This window comes from Coregonus clupeaformis, unplaced genomic scaffold (assembly GCF_020615455.1).
Source record: "Coregonus clupeaformis isolate EN_2021a unplaced genomic scaffold, ASM2061545v1 scaf1395, whole genome shotgun sequence".
NCBI classification, from domain to species: domain Eukaryota; kingdom Metazoa; phylum Chordata; class Actinopteri; order Salmoniformes; family Salmonidae; genus Coregonus; species Coregonus clupeaformis.
In genome coordinates this window covers 11,462-32,500 of record NW_025534849.1, presented here as the reverse complement: position 1 = coordinate 32,500, position 21,039 = coordinate 11,462, and the positions used below count along the sequence as shown (strand labels likewise).

At 46.3% G+C, this 21,039-nt stretch overlaps 2 protein-coding genes across 2 annotated transcripts in view; both read right to left on the bottom strand.

The window, feature by feature from the left end:
- Positions 1-5,548, bottom strand: part of LOC123486975 (phosphomannomutase 2-like) — a 20,175-nt gene extending 14,627 nt beyond the window's left edge. Inside the window, exons 1-2 of the mRNA XM_045218135.1 lie at positions 5,338-5,548; positions 2,262-2,373 (exon numbers count right to left, since the gene is read on the bottom strand). Of these exons, the coding sequence (XP_045074070.1) occupies positions 2,262-2,373; positions 5,338-5,409 (184 nt within the window). The 5' untranslated portion in view covers positions 5,410-5,548. The remainder of the gene's footprint in view (positions 1-2,261; positions 2,374-5,337) is intronic.
- A 10,577-nt stretch (positions 5,549-16,125) lies between these two features.
- LOC123486976 (extensin-3-like) lies at positions 16,126-20,802 on the bottom strand. The gene is made up of 2 exons (XM_045218136.1): positions 20,645-20,802; positions 16,126-16,349 (listed from the first exon to the last, which is right to left on the bottom strand). The coding sequence occupies exons 1-2, from the start codon at positions 20,721-20,723 to the stop codon at positions 16,126-16,128; spliced, it is 303 nt and encodes a 100-aa protein (XP_045074071.1). The 5' UTR covers positions 20,724-20,802.
- Positions 20,803-21,039: the final 237 nt, after the last annotated feature.

Sequence of the window (21,039 nt, the reverse complement as noted above, 5' to 3'; positions counted from 1 at the left end):
AGCCCACCCGTTGGAACTGACTCGTTAATGCAGTAAACTATTTACTACCATGACTAAAGCCCACCCGTTGGAACTGACTCGTTAATGCAGTAAACTATTTACTACCATGACTAAAGCCCACCCGTTGGAACTGACTCGTTAATGCAGTAAACTATTTACTACCATGACTAAAGCCCACCCGTTGGAACTGACTCGTTAATGCAGTAAACTATTTACTACCATGACTAAAGCCCACCCGTTGGAACTGACTCGTTAATGCAGTAAACTATTTACTACCATGACTAAAGCCCACCCGTTGGAACTGACTCGTTAATGCAGTAAACTGTTTACTAACATTTTTTTTTACATTTACATTTTCGTCATTTAGCAGACGCTCTTATCCAGAGCGACTTACATGTAAAAAAAAAAAATTATACTGGCCCCCCGTGGGAATTGAACCCACAACCCTGGCGTTGTAAACGCCATGCTCTACCAACTGAGCTACATCCCTGCCGGCCATTCCCTTCCCTACCCTGGACGACGCTGGGCAAATTGTGCGCCGCCCCATGGGTCTTCATGCAACATGACTAAAGCCCACCCGTTGGAACTGACTCATTAATGCAGTAAAGCTCCAATGATGTTTTGGACACTTTGGTGTGTGTGTGTGTGTGTGTGTACATCATGACCTTTACAGAAAAGTGCTGAGAAGATCAGAGTAGCTAAATACAACCTGACGGATCAGTTGACACACACACACACACACACACACACACACACACACACACACACACACGTTGGAGGCGCTGTGTAAATTCACTGAACTTGAGTCCATAGTGAGACATCAGTTGTTATTTGCAGATCAGTGATTCTGCAGAGCATTGCATTTATATTTATTATAAACTGGCTAGTTTGGGTCCTGGATGCTGATGGCTGAAACAGCATTCCAGCCGTGTGTACTGCGCATCGGAAAGTATTCAGACCCCTTGACTTTTTCCACATTTTGTTACATTTCAGCCTTATTCTAAAATTGATTAAATTGTTTTTTTCCCTCATCAATCTACACAAAATACCCCATAATGACAAAGCAAAAACAGGTTTTTAGAAGTGTTTTCAGTCCCTTTACTCAGTACTTTGTTGAAGCACCTTTGGCAGCAATAAGAGCATCGATTCTTCTTGGGTATGACACTACAAGCTTGGCACACCTGTATTTAGGGAGTTTCTCCCATTCTTCTATGCAGATCCTCTCAAGCTCTGTCAGGTTGGATGGGGAGCGTCGCTGCACAGCTATTTTCAGGTCTCTCCAGAGATGTTTGATCGGGTTCAAGTCCGGGCTCTGGCTGGGCCACTCAAGAACATTCAGAGACTTGTCCCGAAGCCACTCCTGTGTTGTCTTGGCTGTATGCTTAGGGTCGTTGTCCTGTTGGAAGGTGAACCTTCGCCCCAGTCTGAGGTCCTGAACGCTCTGGAGCAGGTTTTCATCAAGGATCTCTCTGTCCATCGATCCTGACTAGTCTCCCAGTCCCTGACGCTGAAAAACATCCACACAGCATGATGCTGCCACCACCATGCTTCACTGTAGGGATGTTGTCAGGTTTCCTCCAGACGTGACGCTTGGCATTCGGGACAAGTCTCTGAATGTCCTTGAGTGGCCCAGCCAGAGCCCGGACTTGAACCTGATCGAACATCTCTGGAGAGACCTGAAAATAGCTGTGCAGCGACGCTCCCCATCCAACCTGACAGAGCTTGAGAGGATCTGCAGAGAAGAATGGGAGAAACTCCCCAAATATCCCCACACCTTAACTCCCTCACACACCAGACACACCTTAACTCCCTCACACACCAGACACACCTTAACTCCCTCACACACCAGACACACCTTAACTCCCTCACACACAGACACACCTTAACTCCCTCACACACCAGACACACCTTACCTCCCTCACACCAGACACACCTTAACTCCCTCACACCAGACACACCTTAACTCCCTCACACACCAGACACACCTTAACTCCCCTCACACACCAGACACACCTTAACTCCCTCACACACCAGACACACCTTAACTCCCTCACACAGACACACCTTAACTCCCTCACACACCAGACACACCTTAACTCCCTCACACACCAGACACACCTTAACTCCCTCACACACAGACACACCTTAACTCCCTCACACACACCAGACACACCTTAACTCCCTCACACACACCAGACACACCTTAACTCCCTCACACACACCAGACACACCTTAACTCCCTCACACACACAGACACACACCGTCATCTCCCAGTTGTTCTTTGATCTTGATGAAGTCCGACCCCCCCACCACGCCGACTCGAACACGCCGCCGCAGACGCTGCAGAAAGTCCTCCATCCCGGGAGTCACCCTCTGGAACGCATTAGTACACTGTTGCTACAGCAACTATTCAAGTGGTATCAGCAACCATTCAATCCATCAGACAGACACCCACCCAACACACAGTCCTGCCTCTACCATGGATACAGTCTATATCATTCACCCGGACTAATATAACTAAACCATAACACGCTCTCTAACAATGGTCCATTTGACCTGTCTATAGGTCCGTGAACAGGGGTTGTATTCATTACGCCGTTTTGCAACAGAAACAGTTTACTCCAAATGGAAAACGTTTTGCAAAGAAAACGAGAGTTTCTATTGGACAAATGCAGGTAGGTGTGAACTAACGTTAACGTTGATCCATTTGACCCGTCTATGAGTTAGTGGTTAGTGGACTGTAGCAGGGGACCTATCGTTGGTCTCCTTACCTGTCTATGAGTTAGTGGTTAGTGGACTGTAGCAGGGGACCTATCGTTGGTCTCCTTACCTGTCTATGAGTTAGTGGTTAGTGGACTGTAGCAGGGGACCTATCGTTGGTCTCCTTACCTGTCTATGAGTTAGTGGTTAGTGGACTGTAGCAGGGGACCTATCGTTGGTCTCCTTACCTGTCTATGAGTTAGTGGACTGTAGCAGGGGACCTATCGTTGGTCTCCTTACCTGTCTATGAGTTAGTGGTTAGTGGACTGTAGCAGGGGACCTATCGTTGGTCTCCTTACCTGTCTATGAGTTAGTGGTTAGTGGACTGTAGCAGGGGACCTATCGTTGGTCTCCTTACCTGTCTATGAGTTAGTGGTTAGTGGACTGTAGCAGGGGACCTATCGTTGGTCTCCTTACCTGTCTATGAGTTAGTGGTTAGTGGACTGTAGCAGGGGACCTATCGTTGGTCTCCTTACCTGTCTATGAGTTAGTGGACTGTAGCAGGGGACCTATCGCTGGTCTCCTTACCTGTCTATGAGTTAGTGGTTAGTGGACTGTAGCAGGGGACCTATCGTTGGTCTCCTTACCTGTCTATGAGTTAGTGGTTAGTGGACTGTAGCAGGGACCTATCGTTGGTCTCCTTACCTGTCTATGAGTTAGTGGTTAGTGGACTGTAGCAGGGGACCTATCGTTGGTCTCCTTACCTGTCTATGAGTTAGTGGACTGTAGCAGGGGACCTATCGTTGGTCTCCTTACCTGTCTATGAGTTAGTGGACTGTAGCAGGGGACCTATCGTTGGTCTCCTTACCTGTCTATGAGTTAGTGGTTAGTGGACTGTAGCAGGGACCTATCGTTGGTCTCCTTACCTGTCTATGAGTTAGTGGACTGTAGCAGGGGACCTATCGTTGGTCTCCCTTACCAGTCTATGAGTTAGTGGTTAGTGGACTGTAGCAGGGGACCTATCGTTGGTCTCCTTACCTGTCTATGAGTTAGTGGTTAGTGGACTGTAGCAGGGGACCTATCGTTGGTCTCCTTACCTGTCTATGAGTTAGTGGACTGTAGCAGGGGACCTATCGTTGGTCTCCTTACCTGTCTATGAGTTAGTGGTTAGTGGACTGTAGCAGGGGACCTATCGTTGGTCTCCTTACCTGTCTATGAGTTAGTGGTTAGTGGACTGTAGCAGGGGACCTATCGTTGGTCTCCTTACCTGTCTATGAGTTAGTGGACTGTAGCAGGGGACCTATCGTTGGTCTCCTTACCTGTCTATGAGTTAGTGGTTAGTGGACTGTAGCAGGGGACCTATCGTTGGTCTCCTTACCTGTCTATGAGTTAGTGGTTAGTGGACTGTAGCAGGGGACCTATCGTTGGTCTCCTTACCTGTCTATGAGTTAGTGGTTAGTGGACTGTAGCAGGGGACCTATCGTTGGTCTCCTTACCTGTCTATGAGTTAGTGGTTAGTGGACTGTAGCAGGGGACCTATCGTTGGTCTCCTTACCTGTCTATGAGTTAGTGGACTGTAGCAGGGGACCTATCGTTGGTCTCCTTACCTGTCTATGAGTTAGTGGTTAGTGGACTGTAGCAGGGGACCTATCGTTGGTCTCCTTACCTGTCTATGAGTTAGTGGTTAGTGGACTGTAGCAGGGGACCTATCGTTGGTCTCCTTACCTGTCTATGAGTTAGTGGACTGTAGCAGGGACCTATCGTTGGTCTCCTTACCTGTCTATGAGTTAGTGGTTAGTGGACTGTAGCAGGGGACCTATCGTTGGTCTCCTTACCTGTCTATGAGATTAGTGGTTAGTGGACTGTAGCAGGGGACCTATCGTTGGTCTCCTTACCTGTCTATGAGTTAGTGGTTAGTGGACTGTAGCAGGGGACCTATCGTTGGTCTCCTTACCTGTCTATGAGTTAGTGGTTAGTGGACTGTAGCAGGGGACCTATCGTTGGTCTCCTTACCTGTCTATGAGTTAGTGGACTGTAGCAGGGGACCTATCGTTGGTCTCCTTACCTGTCTATGAGTTAGTGGTTAGTGGACTGTAGCAGGGGACCTATCGTTGGTCTCCTTACCTGTCTATGAGTTAGTGGTTAGTGGACTGTAGCAGGGGACCTATCGTTGGTCTCCTTACCTGTCTATGAGTTAGTGGTTAGTGGACTGGAGCAGGGGACCTATCGTTGGTCTCCTTACCTGTCTATGAGTTAGTGGTTAGTGGACTGTAGCAGGGGACCTATCGTTGGTCTCCTTACCTGTCTATGAGTTAGTGGTTAGTGGACTGTAGCAGGGGACCTATCGTTGGTCTCCTTACCTGTCTATGAGTTAGTGGTTAGTGGACTGTAGCAGGGGACCTATCGTTGGTCTCCTTACCAGTCTATGAGTTAGTGGTTAGTGGACTGTAGCAGGGGACCTATCGTTGGTCTCCTTACCCGTCTATGAGTTAGGTCCCCTGCTACAGTCCACTATCGTTAGCAGCACCGTAGGAACTATCATTGGTCTCCTTACCTGTCTATGAGTTAGTGGTTAGTGGACTGTAGCAGGGGACCTATCGTTAGCAGCACCGTAGGAACTATCGTTGGTCTCCTTACCTGTCGAGCGGCAGTCAGCGTCCCGTCCACATCGAAGAGACACAGCGTCGTGGTGTCGACAGCTTCACTCATCTTGTTCGTAGTAAATGTGTTGTTAGTAAATTACGGCAGACGGTGTTGGAGGAATAGTTGTTCGCCGTCCGGGACACAGAGGACGGAAAACTGATTTGAAGGCGGAAGAGACTAGTGGACGGACTGACACGTCATCTGTGGTTTGTGTATACGGAAGTAAGTATAGTCCCTTTGTCCAATCACAGCGCACTGTGGGCGTGGCTTTGTTACATTTTATTCGCTCGTTTTGTACATTCGGGGAACGCCAAATATTTGGTGATTAGCCTCATAATTAAATATAAAAGGATTTGAAAGACTGAATTATTGACAAACAGAGAATTGAATAGTTTATTTGTACACAGCTCAATCCAGCTGAACTGAGCTGTGTAGAAGTTTCATAGGGTTTTGGCGCCACTTAGTGGCCATTAATACTACACAGCTGCTGTAGAGAGACGGCAGGGACCAAGAAGAGTTGTGGTTGAAAAGGCGAGTTGATGATGGTGGATGATGATGGTGGATGATGATGGTGGATGATGATGGTGGTTGATGATAATGGTGGTAGTTGATGATGGTAGTTGATAGTGGTGGTTGATGATGGTGGTTGATGATAATGGTGGTAGTTGATGATGATGGTGGTTGATGATAATGGTGGTAGTTGATGATGATGGTAGTTGATAGTGGTGGTTGATGATGGTGGTTGATAATGGTGGTAATTGATGATGATGGTAGTTGATAGTGGTGGTTGATGATGGTGGTTGATAATGCTTGTTGATAATGATCACGTAGCTGACTAGTGGTGGCTATTCAGCAGCCTGATGGTCTGGGGGTAGAAGCTATTGGCCAGTCTGACAGTTTTTGTCATTTACATTTTTACATTTTAGTCATTTAGCAGACGCTCTTATCCAGAGCGACTTACAGTTAGTGAATACATATATTTTTATACCGGCCCCCCGTGGGAAACGAACCCACAACCCTGGCGTTGCAAACGCCATGCTCTATCAACTGAGCTACATCCCTGCCGGCCATTCCCTCCCCTTCCCTGGACGACGCTGGGCCAATTGTGCGCCGCCCATGAGTCTCCCGGTCGCAGCCGGCTGCGACAGAGCCTGGATTCGAACCAGGATCTCTAGTGGCACAGTTAGCACTGCGATGCAGTGCCTTAGACCACTGCGCCACTCAGGAGTGATGCTCCTATACTGCCCGTGTCTGAGTGATGGAAGCGGGGAGAACAGGCCGTGGCTGGGGTCCCTGATGATCTTCCTGGCCTTCCTGCGACACCTGGTGTTGTAGGTGTCCTGGAGGGGAGGCAGTGAGCACCCAGTGGTACGTTAGGCTGAGCGTATCACCCTCTGTAGCGCCTTGCGGTCAGCGGCGGTGGAGTTGCCGTACCAGGCTGTGATGTGTAGAGACGATGGCGTCGGACGAAAGTGTATTCAGATCAGTGTAGGTTCGGGAGTTTGATGACATAGTTAGATGTTTCATACAGATTAACTCTAATATATTGGCACCCCTTGATGACATAGTTAGATGTTTCATACAGATTAACTCTAATATATATTGGCACCCCTTGATGACATAGTTAGATGTTTTATACAGATTAACTCTAATATATTGGCACCCCTTGATGACATAGTTAGATGTTTCATACAGATTAACTCTAATATATTGGCACCCCTTGATGACATAGTTAGATGTTTCATACAGATTAACTCTAATATATTGGCACCCCTTGATGACATAGTTAGATGTTTCATACAGATTAACTCTAATATATATTGGCACCCCTTGATGACATAGTTAGATGTTTCATACAGATTAACTCTAATATATATTGGCACCCCTTGATGACATAGTTAGATGTTTCATACAGATTAACTCTAATATATATTGGCACCCCTTGATGACATAGTTAGATGTTTTATACAGATTAACTCTAATACACTGCTCAAAAAAATAAAGGGAACACTTAAACAACACAATGTAACTCCAGGTCAATCACACTTCTGTGAAATCAAACTGTCCACTTAGGAAGCAACACTGATTGACAATATATTTCACATGCTGTTGTGCAAATGGAATAGACAACAGGTGGAAATTACAGGCAATTAGCAAGACACCCCCAATTTTTTTATTTCACCTTTATTTAACCAGGTAAACCAGTTGAGAACAAGTTCTCATTTACAACTGCGACCTGGCCAAGATAAAGCAAAGTAGTGCAATAAAAACAACACAGAGTTACATATGGGGTAAAAAACATAAAGTCAAAAATACAACAGAAAATATATATACAGTGTGTGCAAATGTAGCAAGTTATGGAGGTAAGGCAATAAATAGGCTATAGTGCAAAATAATTACAATAGTATTAACACTGGAATGATAGATGTGCAAGAGATTATGTGCAAATAGAGATACTGGGGTACAAATGAGCAAAATAAATAACAATATAGGGATGAGGTAGTTGGGCGGGCTAATTTCAGATGGGCTGTGTACAGGTGCAGTGATCGGTAAGGTGCTCTGACAACTGATGCTTAAAGTTAGTGAGGGAGATAAGTGTCTCCAGCTTCAGAGATTTTTGCAATTTGTTCCAGTCATTGGCAGCAGAGAACTGGAAGGAATTGCGGCCAAAGGAGGTGTTGGTTTTGGGGATGACCAGTGAGATATACCTGCTGGAACGCAGACTACGGGTGGGTGTTGCTATGGTGACCAATGAGCTAAGATAAGGCGGGGTTCTGCAGGTGGTGACCACAGACCACTTCTCAGTTCCTATGCTTCCTGGCTGATGTTTTGGTCACTTTTGAATGCTGGCGGTGCTTTCACTCTAGTGGTAGCATGAGACGGAGTCTACAACCCACACAAGTGGCTCAGGTAGTGCAGCTCATCCAGGATGGCACATCAATGCGAGCTGTGGCAAGAAGGTTTGCTGTGTCTGTCAGCGTAGTGTCCAGAGCATGTAGGCGCTACCAGGAGACAGGCCAGTACATCAGGAGACGTGGAGGAGGCCGTAGGAGGGCAACAACCCAGCAGCAGGACTGCTACCTCCGCCTTTGTGAAAGGAGGAGCAGGAGGAGCACTGCCAGAGCCCTGCAAAATGACCTCCAGCAGGCCACAAATGTGCATGTGTCTGTTCAAACGGTCAGAAACAGACTCCATGAGGGTGGTATGAGGGCCCGACGTCCACAGGTGGGGGTTGTGCTTACAGCCCAACACCGTGCAGGACGTTTGGCATTTGCCAGAGAACACCAAGATTGGCAAATTCGCCACTGGCGCCCTGTGCTCTTCACAGATGAAAGCAGGTTCACACTGTGCACATGTGACAGACGTGACAGAGTCTGGAGACGCCGTGGAGAACGTTCTGCTGCCTACAACATCCTCCAGCATGACCGGTTTGGCAGTGGGTCAGGTGGTCCTCTGTAGCTCAGCTGGTAGAGCACGGCGCTTGTAACGCCAAGGTAGTGGGTTCGATCCCCGGGACCACCCATACACAAAAAAGTTATGCACGCACGACTGTAAGTCGCTTTGGATAAAAGCGTCTGGTAAATGGCATATTATTTATTATTATTATGGTGTGGGGTGGCATTTATTTGGGGGGCCGCACAGCCCTCCATGTGCTCGCCAGAGGTAGCCTGACTGCCATTAGGTACCGAGATGAGATCCTCAGACCCCTTGTGAGACCATATGCTGGTGCGGTTGGCCCTGGGTTCCTCCAAATGCAAGACAATGCTAGACCTCATGTGGCTGGAGTGTGTCAGCAGTTCCTGCAAGAGGAAGGCATTGATGCTATGGACTGGCCCGCCCGTTCCCCAGACCTGAATCCAATTGAGCACATCTGGGACATCATGTCTCGCTCCATCCACCAACGCCACGTTGCACCACAGACTGTCCAGGAGTTGGCGGATGCTTTAGTCCAGGTCTGGGAGGAGATCCCTCAGGAGACCATCCGCCACCTCATCAGGAGCATGCCCAGGCGTTGTAGGGAGGTCATACAGGCACGTGGAGGCCACACACACTACTGAGCCTCATTTTGACTTGTTTTAAGGACATTACATCAAGGTTGGATCAGCCTGTAGTATGGTTTTCCACTTTAATTTTTGAGGGTGACTCCAAATCCAGACCTCCATGGGTTGATACATTTGATTTCCATTGATAATTTTTGTGTGATTTTGTTGTCAGCACATTCAACTATGTAAAGAAAAAAGTATTTAAAAAGATGATTTCGTTCATTCAGATCTAGGATGTGTTATTTTAGTGTTCCCTTTATTTTTTTGAGCAGTGTATATTTACGCAGTAAGACCAGAGGAGGTGTGGTATATGGCCAATATACCACGGCTAAGGGCTGTATCCAGGCACTATGGTATATGGCCAATATACCACGGCTAAGGGCTGTATCCAGGCACTATGGTATATGGCCAATATACCACGGCTAAGGGCTGTATCCAGGCACTATGGTATATGGCCAATATACCACGGCTAAGGGCTGTATCCAGGCACTATGGTATATGGCCAATATACCACGGCTAAGGGCTGTATCCAGGCACTATGGTATATGGCCAATATACCACGGCTAAGGGCTGTATCCAGGCACTATGGTATATGGCCAATATACCACGGCTAAGGGCTGTATCCAGGCACTATGGTATATGGCCAATATACCACGGCTAAGGGCTGTATCCAGGCACTATGGTATATGGCCAATATACCACGGCTAAGGGCTGTATCCAGGCACTATGGTATATGGCCAATATACCACGGCTAAGGGCTGTATCCAGGCACTATGGTATATGGCCAATATACCACGGCTAAGGGCTGTATCCAGGCACTATGGTATATGGCCAATATACCACGGCTAAGGGCTGTATCCAGGCACTATGGTACAGTGGGGAAAAAAAGTATTTAGTCAGCCACCAATTGTGCAAGTTCTCCCACTTAAAAAGATGAGAGAGGCCTGTAATTTTCATCATAGGTACACGTCAACTATGACAGACAAAATGAGAAAAAAAATTCCAGAAAATCACATTGTAGGATTTTTTATGAATTTATTGGCATATGATGGTGGAAAATAAGTATTTGGTCAATAACAAAAGTTTCTCAATACTTTGTTATATACCCTTTGTTGGCAATGACACAGGTCAAACGTTTTCTGTAAGTCTTCACAAGGTTTTCACACACTGTTGCTGGTATTTTGGCCCATTCCTCCATGCAGATCTCCTCTAGAGCAGTGATGTTTTGGGGCTGTCGCTGGGCAACACAGACTTTCAACTCCCTCCAAAGATTTTCTATGGGGTTGAGATCTGGAGACTGGCTAGGCCACTCCAGGACCTTGAAATGCTTCTTACGAAGCCACTCCTTCGTTGCCCGGGCGGTGTGTTTGGGATCATTGTCATGCTGAAAGACCCAGCCACGTTTCATCTTCAATGCCCTTGCTGATGGAAGGAGGATTTCACTCAAAATCTCACGATACATGGCCCCATTCATTCTTTCCTTTACACAGATTAGTCGTCCTGGTCCCTTTGCAGAAAAACAGCCCCAAAGCATGATGTTTCCACCCCCATGCTTCACAGTAGGTATGGTGTTCTTTGGATGCAACTCAGCATTCTTTGTCCTCCAAACATGACGAGTTGAGTTTTTACCAAAAAGTTATATTTTGGTTTCATCTGACCGTATGACATTCTCCCCAATCCTCTTCTGGATCATCCAAATGCACTTCAGACGGGCCTGGACATGTACTGGCTTAAGCAGGGGGACACGTCTTGCACTGCAGGATTTGAGTCCCTGGCGGCGTAGTGTGTTACTGATGGTATGCTTTGTTACTTTGGTCCCAGCTCTCTGCTGGTCATTCACTAGGTCCCCCCGTGTGGTTCTGGGATTTTTGCTCACCATTCTTGTGATCATTTTGACCCCACGGGGTGAGATCTTGCGTGGAGCCCCAGATCGAGGGAGATTATCAGTGGTCTTGTATGTCTTCCATTTCCTAATAATTGCTCCCACAGTTGATTTCTTCAAACCAAGCTGCTTACCTATTGCAGATGCAGTCTTCCCAGCCTGGTGCAGGTCTACAATTTTGTTTCTGGTGTCCTTTGACAGCTCTTTGGTCTTGGCCATAGTGGAGTTTGGAGTGTGACTGTTTGAGGTTGTGGACAGGTGTCTTTTATACTGATAACAAGTTCAAACAGGTGCCATTAATACAGGTAACGAGTGGAGGACAGAGGAGCCTCTTAAAGAAGAAGTTACAGGTCTGTGAGAGCCAGAAATCTTGCTTGTTTGTAGGTGACCAAATACTTATTTTCCACCATAATTTGCAAATAAATTCATTAAAAATCCTACAATGGGATTTTCTGGAATTTTTTTTCTCAATTTGTCTGTCATAGTTGACGTGTACCTATGATGAAAATTACAGGCCTCTCTCATCTTTTTAAGTGGGAGAACTTGCACAATTGGTGGCCGACTAAATACTTTTTTTCCCCACTGTATATGGCCAATATACCACGGCTAAGGGCTGTATCCAGGCACTATGGTATATGGCCAATATACCACGGCTAAGGGCTGTATCCAGGCACTATGGTATATGGCCAATATACCACGGCTAAGGGCTGTATCCAGGCACTATGGTATATGGCCAATATACCACGGCTAAGGGCTGTATCCAGGCACTATGGTATATGGCCATATGGGGGGAGACGACGAGGAGGGAGGGGGAGAGGAAGAAGACGAGGAGGGAGGGGGGAAGAAGACGAGGAGGGAGGGGGAGAGGAAGAAGACGAGGAGGGAGGGGGAGAGGAAGAAGACGAGGAGGAGGGGGAGAGGAAGAAGACGAGGAGGGAGGGGGAGAGGAAGAAGACGAGGAGGGAGGGGGAGAGGATTCCCACAAGAGCACATTCCATCCCTGTTTACTGTGGAGGGTAGCGCAGTGTAAATCCTTATAATTTATGAACCTTGAATGACGTTCTGTGGCCCAGTTTCTAAAGAACTCTCCTTCATTACCTGATAACTAGAGACATGTAATCTAGCAGATACTGGGGAATCTAGAGTGATGTAGTCTAGCAGATACTGGGGAATCTAGAGTGATGTAGTCTAGCAGATACTGGGGAATCTAGAGTGATGTAGTCTAGCAGATACTGGGGAATCTAGAGTGATGTAATCTAGCAGATACTGGGGAATCTAGAGTGATGTAGTCTAGCAGATACTGGGGAATCTAGAGTGATGTAGTCTAGCAGATACTGGGGAATCTAGAGGGATGTAGTCTAGCAGATACTGGGGAATCTAGAGTGATGTAGTCTAGCAGATACTGGGGAATCTAGAGGGATGTAGTCTAGCAGATACTGGGGAATCTAGAGGGATGTAATCTAGCAGATACTGCTGTTGGGGAATCTAGAGTGATGTAGTCTAGCAGATACTGCTGTTGGGGAATCTAGAGGGATGTAGTCTAGCAGATACTGCTGTTGGGGAATCTAGAGTGATGTAGTCTAGCAGATACTGCTGTTGGGGAATCTAGAGTGATGTAGTCTAGCAGATACTGGGGAATCTAGAGGGATGTAGTCTAGCAGATACTGGGGAATCTAGAGTGATGTAGTCTAGCAGATACTGGGGAATCTAGAGGGATGTAGTCTAGCAGATACTGGGGAATCTAGAGGGATGTAGTCTAGCAGATACTGGGGAATCTAGAGTGATGTAGTCTAGCAGATACTGGGGAATCTAGAGTGATGTAGTCTAGCAGATACTGCTGTTGGGGAATCTAGAGTGATGTAATCTAGCAGATACTGGGGAATCTAGAGTGATGTAGTCTAGCAGATACTGCTGTTGGGGAATCTAGAGGGATGTAGTCTAGCAGATACTGGGGAATCTAGAGTGATGTAGTCTAGCAGATACTGGGGAATCTAGAGTGATGTAGTCTAGCAGATACTGCTGTTGGGGAATCTAGAGTGATGTAATCTAGCAGATACTGCTGTTGGGGAATCTAGAGTGATGTAGTCTAGCAGATACTGCTGTTGGGGAATCTAGAGGAATGTATTCTAGCAGATACTGGGGAATCTAGAGTGATGTAGTCTAGCAGATACTGGGGAATCTACAGGGATGTAGTCTAGCAGATACTGGGGAATCTAGAGGGATGTAATCTAGCAGATACTGGGGAATCTAGAGGGATGTAGTCTAGCAGATACTGGGGAATCTAGAGGGATGTAATCTAGCAGATACTGGGGAATCTTGAGGGATGTAGTCAAGCAGATACTGGGGAATCTAGAGGGATGTAGTCTAGCAGATACTGGGGAATCTAGAGGGATGTAGTCTAGCAGATACTGCTGTTGGGGAATCTAGAGGGATGTAGTCTAGCAGATACTGGGGAATCTAGAGGGATGTAATCTAGCAGATACTGGGGAATCTTGAGGGATGTAGTCTAGCAGATACTGGGGAATCTAGAGGGATGTAGTCTAGCAGATACTGGGGAATCTAGAGGGATGTAGTCTAGCAGATACTGCTGTTGGGGAATCTAGAGGGATGTAGTCTAGCAGATACTGGGGAATCTAGAGTGATGTAGTCTAGCAGATACTACTGTTGGGGAATCTAGAGTGATGTAGTCTAGCAGATACTGCTGTTGGGGAATCTAGAGTGATGTAGTCTAGCAGATACTGGGGAATCTAGAGGGATGTAATCTAGCAGATACTGGGGAATCTAGAGTGATGTAGTCTAGCAGATACTGGGGAATCTAGAGGGATGTAGTCTAGCAGATACTGCTGTTGGGGAATCTAGAGTGATGTAGTCTAGCAGATACTGGGGAATCTAGAGGGATGTAATCTAGCAGATACTGGGGAATCTAGAGGGATGTAATGTAGCAGATACTGGGGAATCTAGAGTGATGTAGTCTAGCAGATACTGGGGAATCTAGAGGGATGTAGTCTAGCAGATACTGGGGAATCTAGAGGGATGTAGTCTAGCAGATACTGGGGAATCTAGAGGGATGTAGTCTAGCAGATACTGCTGTTGGGGAATCTAGAGTGATGTAGTCTAGCAGATACTGGGGAATCTAGAGTGATGTAGTCTAGCAGATACTGGGGAATCTAGAGTGATGTAGTCTAGCAGATACTGCTGTTGGGGAATCTAGAGGGATGTAGTCTAGCAGATACTGCTGTTGGGGAATCTAGAGTGATGTAGTCTAGCAGATACTGCTGTTGGGGAATCTAGAGTGATGTAATCTAGCAGATACTGCTGTTGGGGAATCTAGAGTGATGTAGTCTAGCAGATACTGCTGTTGGGGAATCTAGAGGAATGTAGTCTAGCAGATACTGGGGAATCTAGAGTGATGTAGTCTAGCAGATACTGGGGAATCTAGAGGGATGTAGTCTAGCAGATACTGGGGAATCTAGAGGGATGTAGTCTAGCAGATACTGGGGAATCTAGAGTGATGTAGTCTAGCAGATACTGGGGAATCTAGAGTGATGTAGTCTAGCAGATACTGGGGAATCTAGAGGGATGTAGTCTAGCAGATACTGGGGAATCTAGAGTGATGTAGTCTAGCAGATACTGCTGTTGGGGAATCTAGAGTGATGTAGTCTAGCAGATACTGCTGTTGGGGAATCTAGAGTGATGTAGTCTAGCAGATACTGGGGAATCTAGAGGGATGTAATCTAGCAGATACTGGGGAATCTAGAGGGATGTAGTCTAGCAGATACTGGGGAATCTAGAGTGATGTAGTCTAGCAGATACTGGGGAATCTAGAGGGATGTAGTCTAGCAGATACTGCTGTTGGGGAATCTAGAGTGATGTAGTCTAGCAGATACTGCTGTTGGGGAATCTAGAGTGATGTAGTCTAGCAGATACTGCTGTTGGGGAATCTAGAGGGATGTAGTCTAGCAGATACTGGGGAATCTAGAGTGATGTAGTCTAGCAGATACTGCTGTTGGGGAATCTAGAGGGATGATGAGGTTATGGACCAGAACAGGATCATATAGCCAACAGCTCTCAGATACAGAGAGGAGGGTACATGATGAGGTTTTGGGCCAGAACAGGATCTTATAGCCAACAGCTATCAGATACAGAGAGGAGGTTATGGACCAGAACAGGATCATATAGCCAACAGCTATCAGATACAGAGAGGAGGTTATGGACCAGAACAGGATCATTTGTATTTGTTAATTGAACTGTAGAGAGCTGTCATCATCATCTACAACACTAGTCCATACTACTGGGTTTAAGGACAGAAACTATGAAAACAAACATGAAATGCAGTCATAAAAAATATATTTTAATGTGATGATTTGGTCAAACATTTTACATTTACATTTTAGTCATTTAGCAGACGCTCTTATCCAGAGCGACTTACAGTTAGTGAGTGCATACATTATTTTAATTTTTTTTCATACTGGCCCCCGTGGGAATCGAACCCACAACCCTGGCGTTGTAAACACCATGCTCTACCAACTGAGCTACATCCCAAACAATGCTGTTGAGTGTCTAGGAGAGGTGAACAGTCCCTAGTGGTGTGTGTGTGTGTGTGTGTGTGTGTGTGTGTGTGTGTGTGTGTGTGTGTGCTGAACAGTCCCTAGTCCAGACTGCACTGTTCTGTCCTTAGGGCTGGGTTGGAGCAAATACGTGCCCCACTGTTGAGAGGAACGGGACCTGAACGCACCAGATATACTGTAACTCATTCTGGCTCAGGGGTGTGTGTGTCTCTTCACTGAGGAGGATAGGGGCCAGTGGGCGGTGGGGGGAGGAGGGGGAGGTGAGAGAAGGGGAGGGGTGTGGTAGGGGTTAGGGGGGAGGGGGCCAGGGGAAGGACATGTGGGAGGGAGGAGGGGGAGGGTAGAGGGGGAAGGACTGGGGCTGGTAAGGGGGAGGGTAGGGGTAGTGGGGCTGGTGGGGGTAGAATGGAGCCCCTTCGTATCGGGGTGGGGGACCCCAGTTGTCACGGCGGGGTGGACGACTCTGTTGCAAAGGCCTCTGGGACATCTGTGGTCTGGTGACGGAATCTCTGTCTGTAGGAGAAAGAGAATGAGGGTACACACGGGTTAAAGCTTAAATGATATACAGCCAACAACCATCACAATGAGAGTTAAAGCTCAAATGATATACAGCCAACAACCATCACAATGAGAGTTAAAGCTCAAATGATATACAGCCAACAACCATCAGAATCTGAACCAAGTCATCAGAAAGCCATGGAGTCAGAATGGTCCCAACGGCTGGCCAAGACTGTTAATATTAGGATGGTTTGTTTCAATGTGCTTTCTCGCTGCCTGCCCCGTGTATTCACAAATCTCTCCTCCTTCTGACATTTGTTCTATGCTGTATTTTAAATTCTTCAGAAAAGTGCATGCTTGCTTTTCCCATTGAGTATTTGGTCAGAACATCTTCAAAATACCTTATTTATTTATTGCACAAAATGCTCACCTTAAATCCATCTATGATAGTCTCAGCTTAAATCCATTATGCTAGGGTTAGCTTAAATCCATTATGCTAGGGTTAGCTTAAATCCATTATGCTAGGGTTAGCTTAAATCCATTATGCTAGGGTTAGCTTAAATCCATTATGCTAGGGTTAGCTTAAATCCATCTATGATAGCCTTAGCTTAAATCCATCTATGATAGCCTTAGCTTAAATCCATCTATGATAGCCTTAGCTTAAATCCATTATGCTAGGGTTAGCCTAAATCCATCTATGCTAGGGTTAGCTTAAATCCATCTATGCTAGGGTTAGCTTAAATCCATCTATGCTAGGGTTAGCTTAAATCCATTATGCTAGGGTTAGCTTAAATCCATTATGCTAGGGTTAGCTTAAATCCATCTATGCTAGGGTTAGTTTAAATCCATCTATGGTAGTCTTAGCTTAAATTCATTATGATAGGGTTCGCTTAAATCCATTATGATAGGGTTCGCTTAAATCCATTATGCTAGGGTTAGCTTAAATCCCTCTATGCTAGGGTTAGCTTAAATCAATCTATGCTAGGGTTCGCTTAAATCCATCTATGCTAGGGTTAGCTTAAATCCATCTATGCTAGGGTTAGCTTAAATCCATCTATGCTAGGGTTAGCTTAAATCCATCTATGCTAGGGTTCGCTTAAATCCATCTATGATAGGGTTAGCTTAAATCCATCTATGATAGTCTTAGCCTAAATCCATTATGATAGGGTTAGCTTAAATCCATCTATGCTAGGGTTCGCTTAAATCCATCTATGCTAGGGTTAGCTTAAATCCATCTATGCTAGGGTTAGCTTAAATCCATCTATGCTAGGGCTAGTTAATTTGTATTTCTTACAACACGCAGGATGAAACAGCCCAATAACCACTCTAATAACTGCACAGTGAATAGGGGAGACCGGGGCTGGGCGTTCCATATGTTGGTGTCACTCCCAATCTAGAAAGTTCTGTATAGCCCAATCATTTGGAGATTCAAATGTGGGACTACTTTGCAAGAGGTCACCCACTTGCTAAATTCATATCAGCATCTCAAAACATTGAGGTGATGGGAATTTTCGGATTTTATAGGAGGTGAAAGTAAAAAATAATGTACTGATATTTTCATTGTTTGAATACATAGCATCATAGTTAGCTAGGTCAAACCATGTGGAAATTAGCAACATAGTTAGCTAGGTCAAACCATGTGGAAATTAGCAACATAGTTAGCTAGGTCAAACCATGTGGAAATTAGCAACATAGTTAGCTAGGTCAAACCATGTGGGAAATTAGCAACATAGTTAGCTAGGTCAAACCATGTGGAAATTAGCAACATAGTTAGCTAGGTCAAACCATGTGGAAATTAGCAACATAGTTAGCTAGGTCAAACCATGTGGAAATTAGCAACATAGTTAGCTAGGTCAAACCATGTGGAAATTAGCAACATAGTTAGCTAGGTCAAACCATGTGGAAATTAGCAACATAGTTAGCCTTTATGCTCAGTTGGGGATGGTTATAAAAAGTTAAAGTATAAACTGTTTCAATCAAACATGTTTTAAACTGCTCAATCCAAAATCAATAACCTGGCTATTTCTAGGACTCTGTAGGCTACATTGTTCATTTCAAGTGGACAGTGTGTTTGAAAGGTAATAACTCCCATTTTGGAATAAGTTATGACGATAAAAGGGAACCCATAGTCTCATAAAATAACCTATAGACCTCCTGGTGTTGAGAAATACACCCCATAATATAACCTATAGACCTACTGGTGTTGAGAAATACAACCCCATAAGATAACCTATAGACCTCCTGGTGTTGAGAAATACACTAGTCTCCCCTAACCTAAGGAGTTAACAGGATGACAGCCCCATTCTCCTCTAACCTAAGGAGTTAACAGGATGACAGTCCCAGTCTCCTCTAACCTAAGGAGTTAACAGGATGACAGTCCCAGTCTCCTCTAACCTAAGGAGTTAACAGGATGACAGCCCCAGTCTCCTCTAACCTAAGGAGTTAACAAGATGACAGCCCCAGTCTCCTCTAACCTAAGGAGTTAACAGGATGACAGCCCAGTCTCCTCTAACCTAAGGAGTTAACAAGATGACAGCCCCAGTCTCCTCTAACCTAAGGAGTTAACAAGATGACAGCCCCAGTCTCCTCTAACCTAAGGAGTTAACAGGATGACAGCCCCAGTCTCCTCTAACCTAAGGAGTTAACAGGATGACAGCCCCAGTCTCCTCTAACCTAAGGAGTTAACAGGATGACAGCCCCAGTCTCCCCTAACCTAAGGAGTTAACAGGATGACAGCCCCAGTCTCCCCTAACCTAAGGAGTTAACAGGATGACAGCCCCAGTCTCCTCTAACCTAAGGAGTTAACAGGATGACAGCCCAGTCTCCTCTAACCTAAGGAGTTAACAAGATGACAGCCCCAGTCTCCTCTAACCTAAGGAGTTAACAGGATGACAGCCCCAGTCTCCTCTAACCTAAGGAGTTAACAGGATGACAGCCCCAGTCTCCTCTAACCTAAGGAGTTAACATGATGACAGCCCCAGTCTCCCCTAACCTAAGGAGTTAACAGGATGACAGCCCCAGTCTCCTCTAACCTAAGGAGTTAACAGGATGACAGCCCCAGTCTCCTCTAACCTAAGGAGTTAACAGGACGACAGCCCCAGTCTCCTCTAACCTAAGGAGTTAACAGGATGACAGCCCCAGTCTCCTCTAACCTAAGGGGAGTTAACAGGATGACAGCCCAGTCTCCTCTAACCTAAGGAGTTAACAGGATGACAGCACCAGTCTCCCTCTAACCTAAGGAGTTAACAGGATGACAGCCCCAGTCTCCTCTAACCTAAGGAGTTAACAGGATGACAGCCCCAGTCTCCTCTAACCTAAGGAGTTAACAGGATGACAGCCCAGTCTCCTCTAACCTAAGGAGTTAACAGGATGACAGCACCAGTCTCCTCTAACCTAAGGAGTTAACAGGATGACAGCCCCAGTCTCCTCTAACCCAAGGAGTTAACAGGATGACAGCCCCAGTGTCCTCTAACCTAAGGAGTTAACAGGATGACAGCCCCAGTCTCCTCTAACCTAAGGAGTTAACAGGATGACAGCCCCAGTCTCCTCTAACCTAAGGAGTTAACAGGATGACAGCCCAGTCTCCTCTAACCTAAGGAGTTAAAAGGATGACAGCCCCAGTCTCCCCTAACCTAAGGAGTTAACAGGATGACAGCCCCAGTCTCCCCTAACCTAAGGAGTTAACAGGATGACAGCCCAGTCTCCCCTAACCTAAGGAGTTAACAGGATGACAGCCCCAGTCTCCCCTAACCTAAGGAGTTAACAGGATGACAGCCCCAGTCTCCCCTAACCTAAGGAGTTAACAGGATGACAGCCCCAGTCTCCTCTAACCTAAGGAGTTAAAAGGATGACAGCCCCAGTCTCCTCTAACCTAAGGAGTTAACAGGATGACAGCCCCAGTCTCCCCTAACCTAAGGTGTTAACAGGATGACAGCCCCAGTCTCCCCTAACCTAAGGAGTTAACAGGATGACAGCCCCAGTCTCCCCTAATCTGATGATTTGCACTGTTACCCACAACCTTTTTTCCAGAGAAATCAAATGATGATATCGCCTTTCATCAAATTCAGCACTGCATGCGCTTTCTGTCCACGTGGGCACCAACAATATGCTTTGGGAACACCCCTGTGCTCTGTGGTGATTGGCTCTTGAATTGCTAGTGTCAAAGGAGGAGGTCAAACCGACGAGACCATCAGATTCTCTGGGAGAATTTCCACCAACGGCCTCCAACACACTCCCGACATGCTCCGAAAGTAATTCACACAGAAGTTTGAAAGTTGACCAGAAGTAACAGAGTGTGTGTTGTGTCTGACCTGGTTGTTGCTGGGCTCTCTGTCCTCTTTCTCTCTCACTCTTCTGAACATTCCCCTTCTTCTTCTTCCTTTTCATCATCTGTTCTGCCTCATCATCACTGAAGTCCAACGCCTGGAGAGAGACAAGAGAGGAGAGAGGAGGGGAGGAGAGGAGAGAGAGAGGGAAGAGAGGAGAGGGGGAAGAAGTGAGAAGAGGAGAGAGGGAAGAAGTGAGAAGAGGGGAGAGAGAGGGAACAGAGGAGAGAGGGAAGAAGTGAGAAGAGGAGAGAGGGAAGAGGAGAGGAGGGGAGCAAGGGAAGAAGTGAGGAGAGAGAAGAGAGCGAGGGGGAAGAGAGGAGAGAGGGAAGAGTAGGAGAGAGGAGGAGAGGAGAGAGAGGGAAGAAGTGAAGAGAGGA

Bases quoted from the DNA above. Each gene is read 5' to 3' on its own strand.
- LOC123486976 (XM_045218136.1), bottom strand. From the start codon at position 20,723: ATGATGAAAAGGAAGAAGAAGAAGGGGAATGTTCAGAAGAGTGAGAGA. The intron at 16,350-20,644 runs GTCAGACACAAC...TTTCTCCTACAG, and splicing joins GAGAGCCCAGCAACAACCAG to ACAGAGATTCCGTCACCAGA.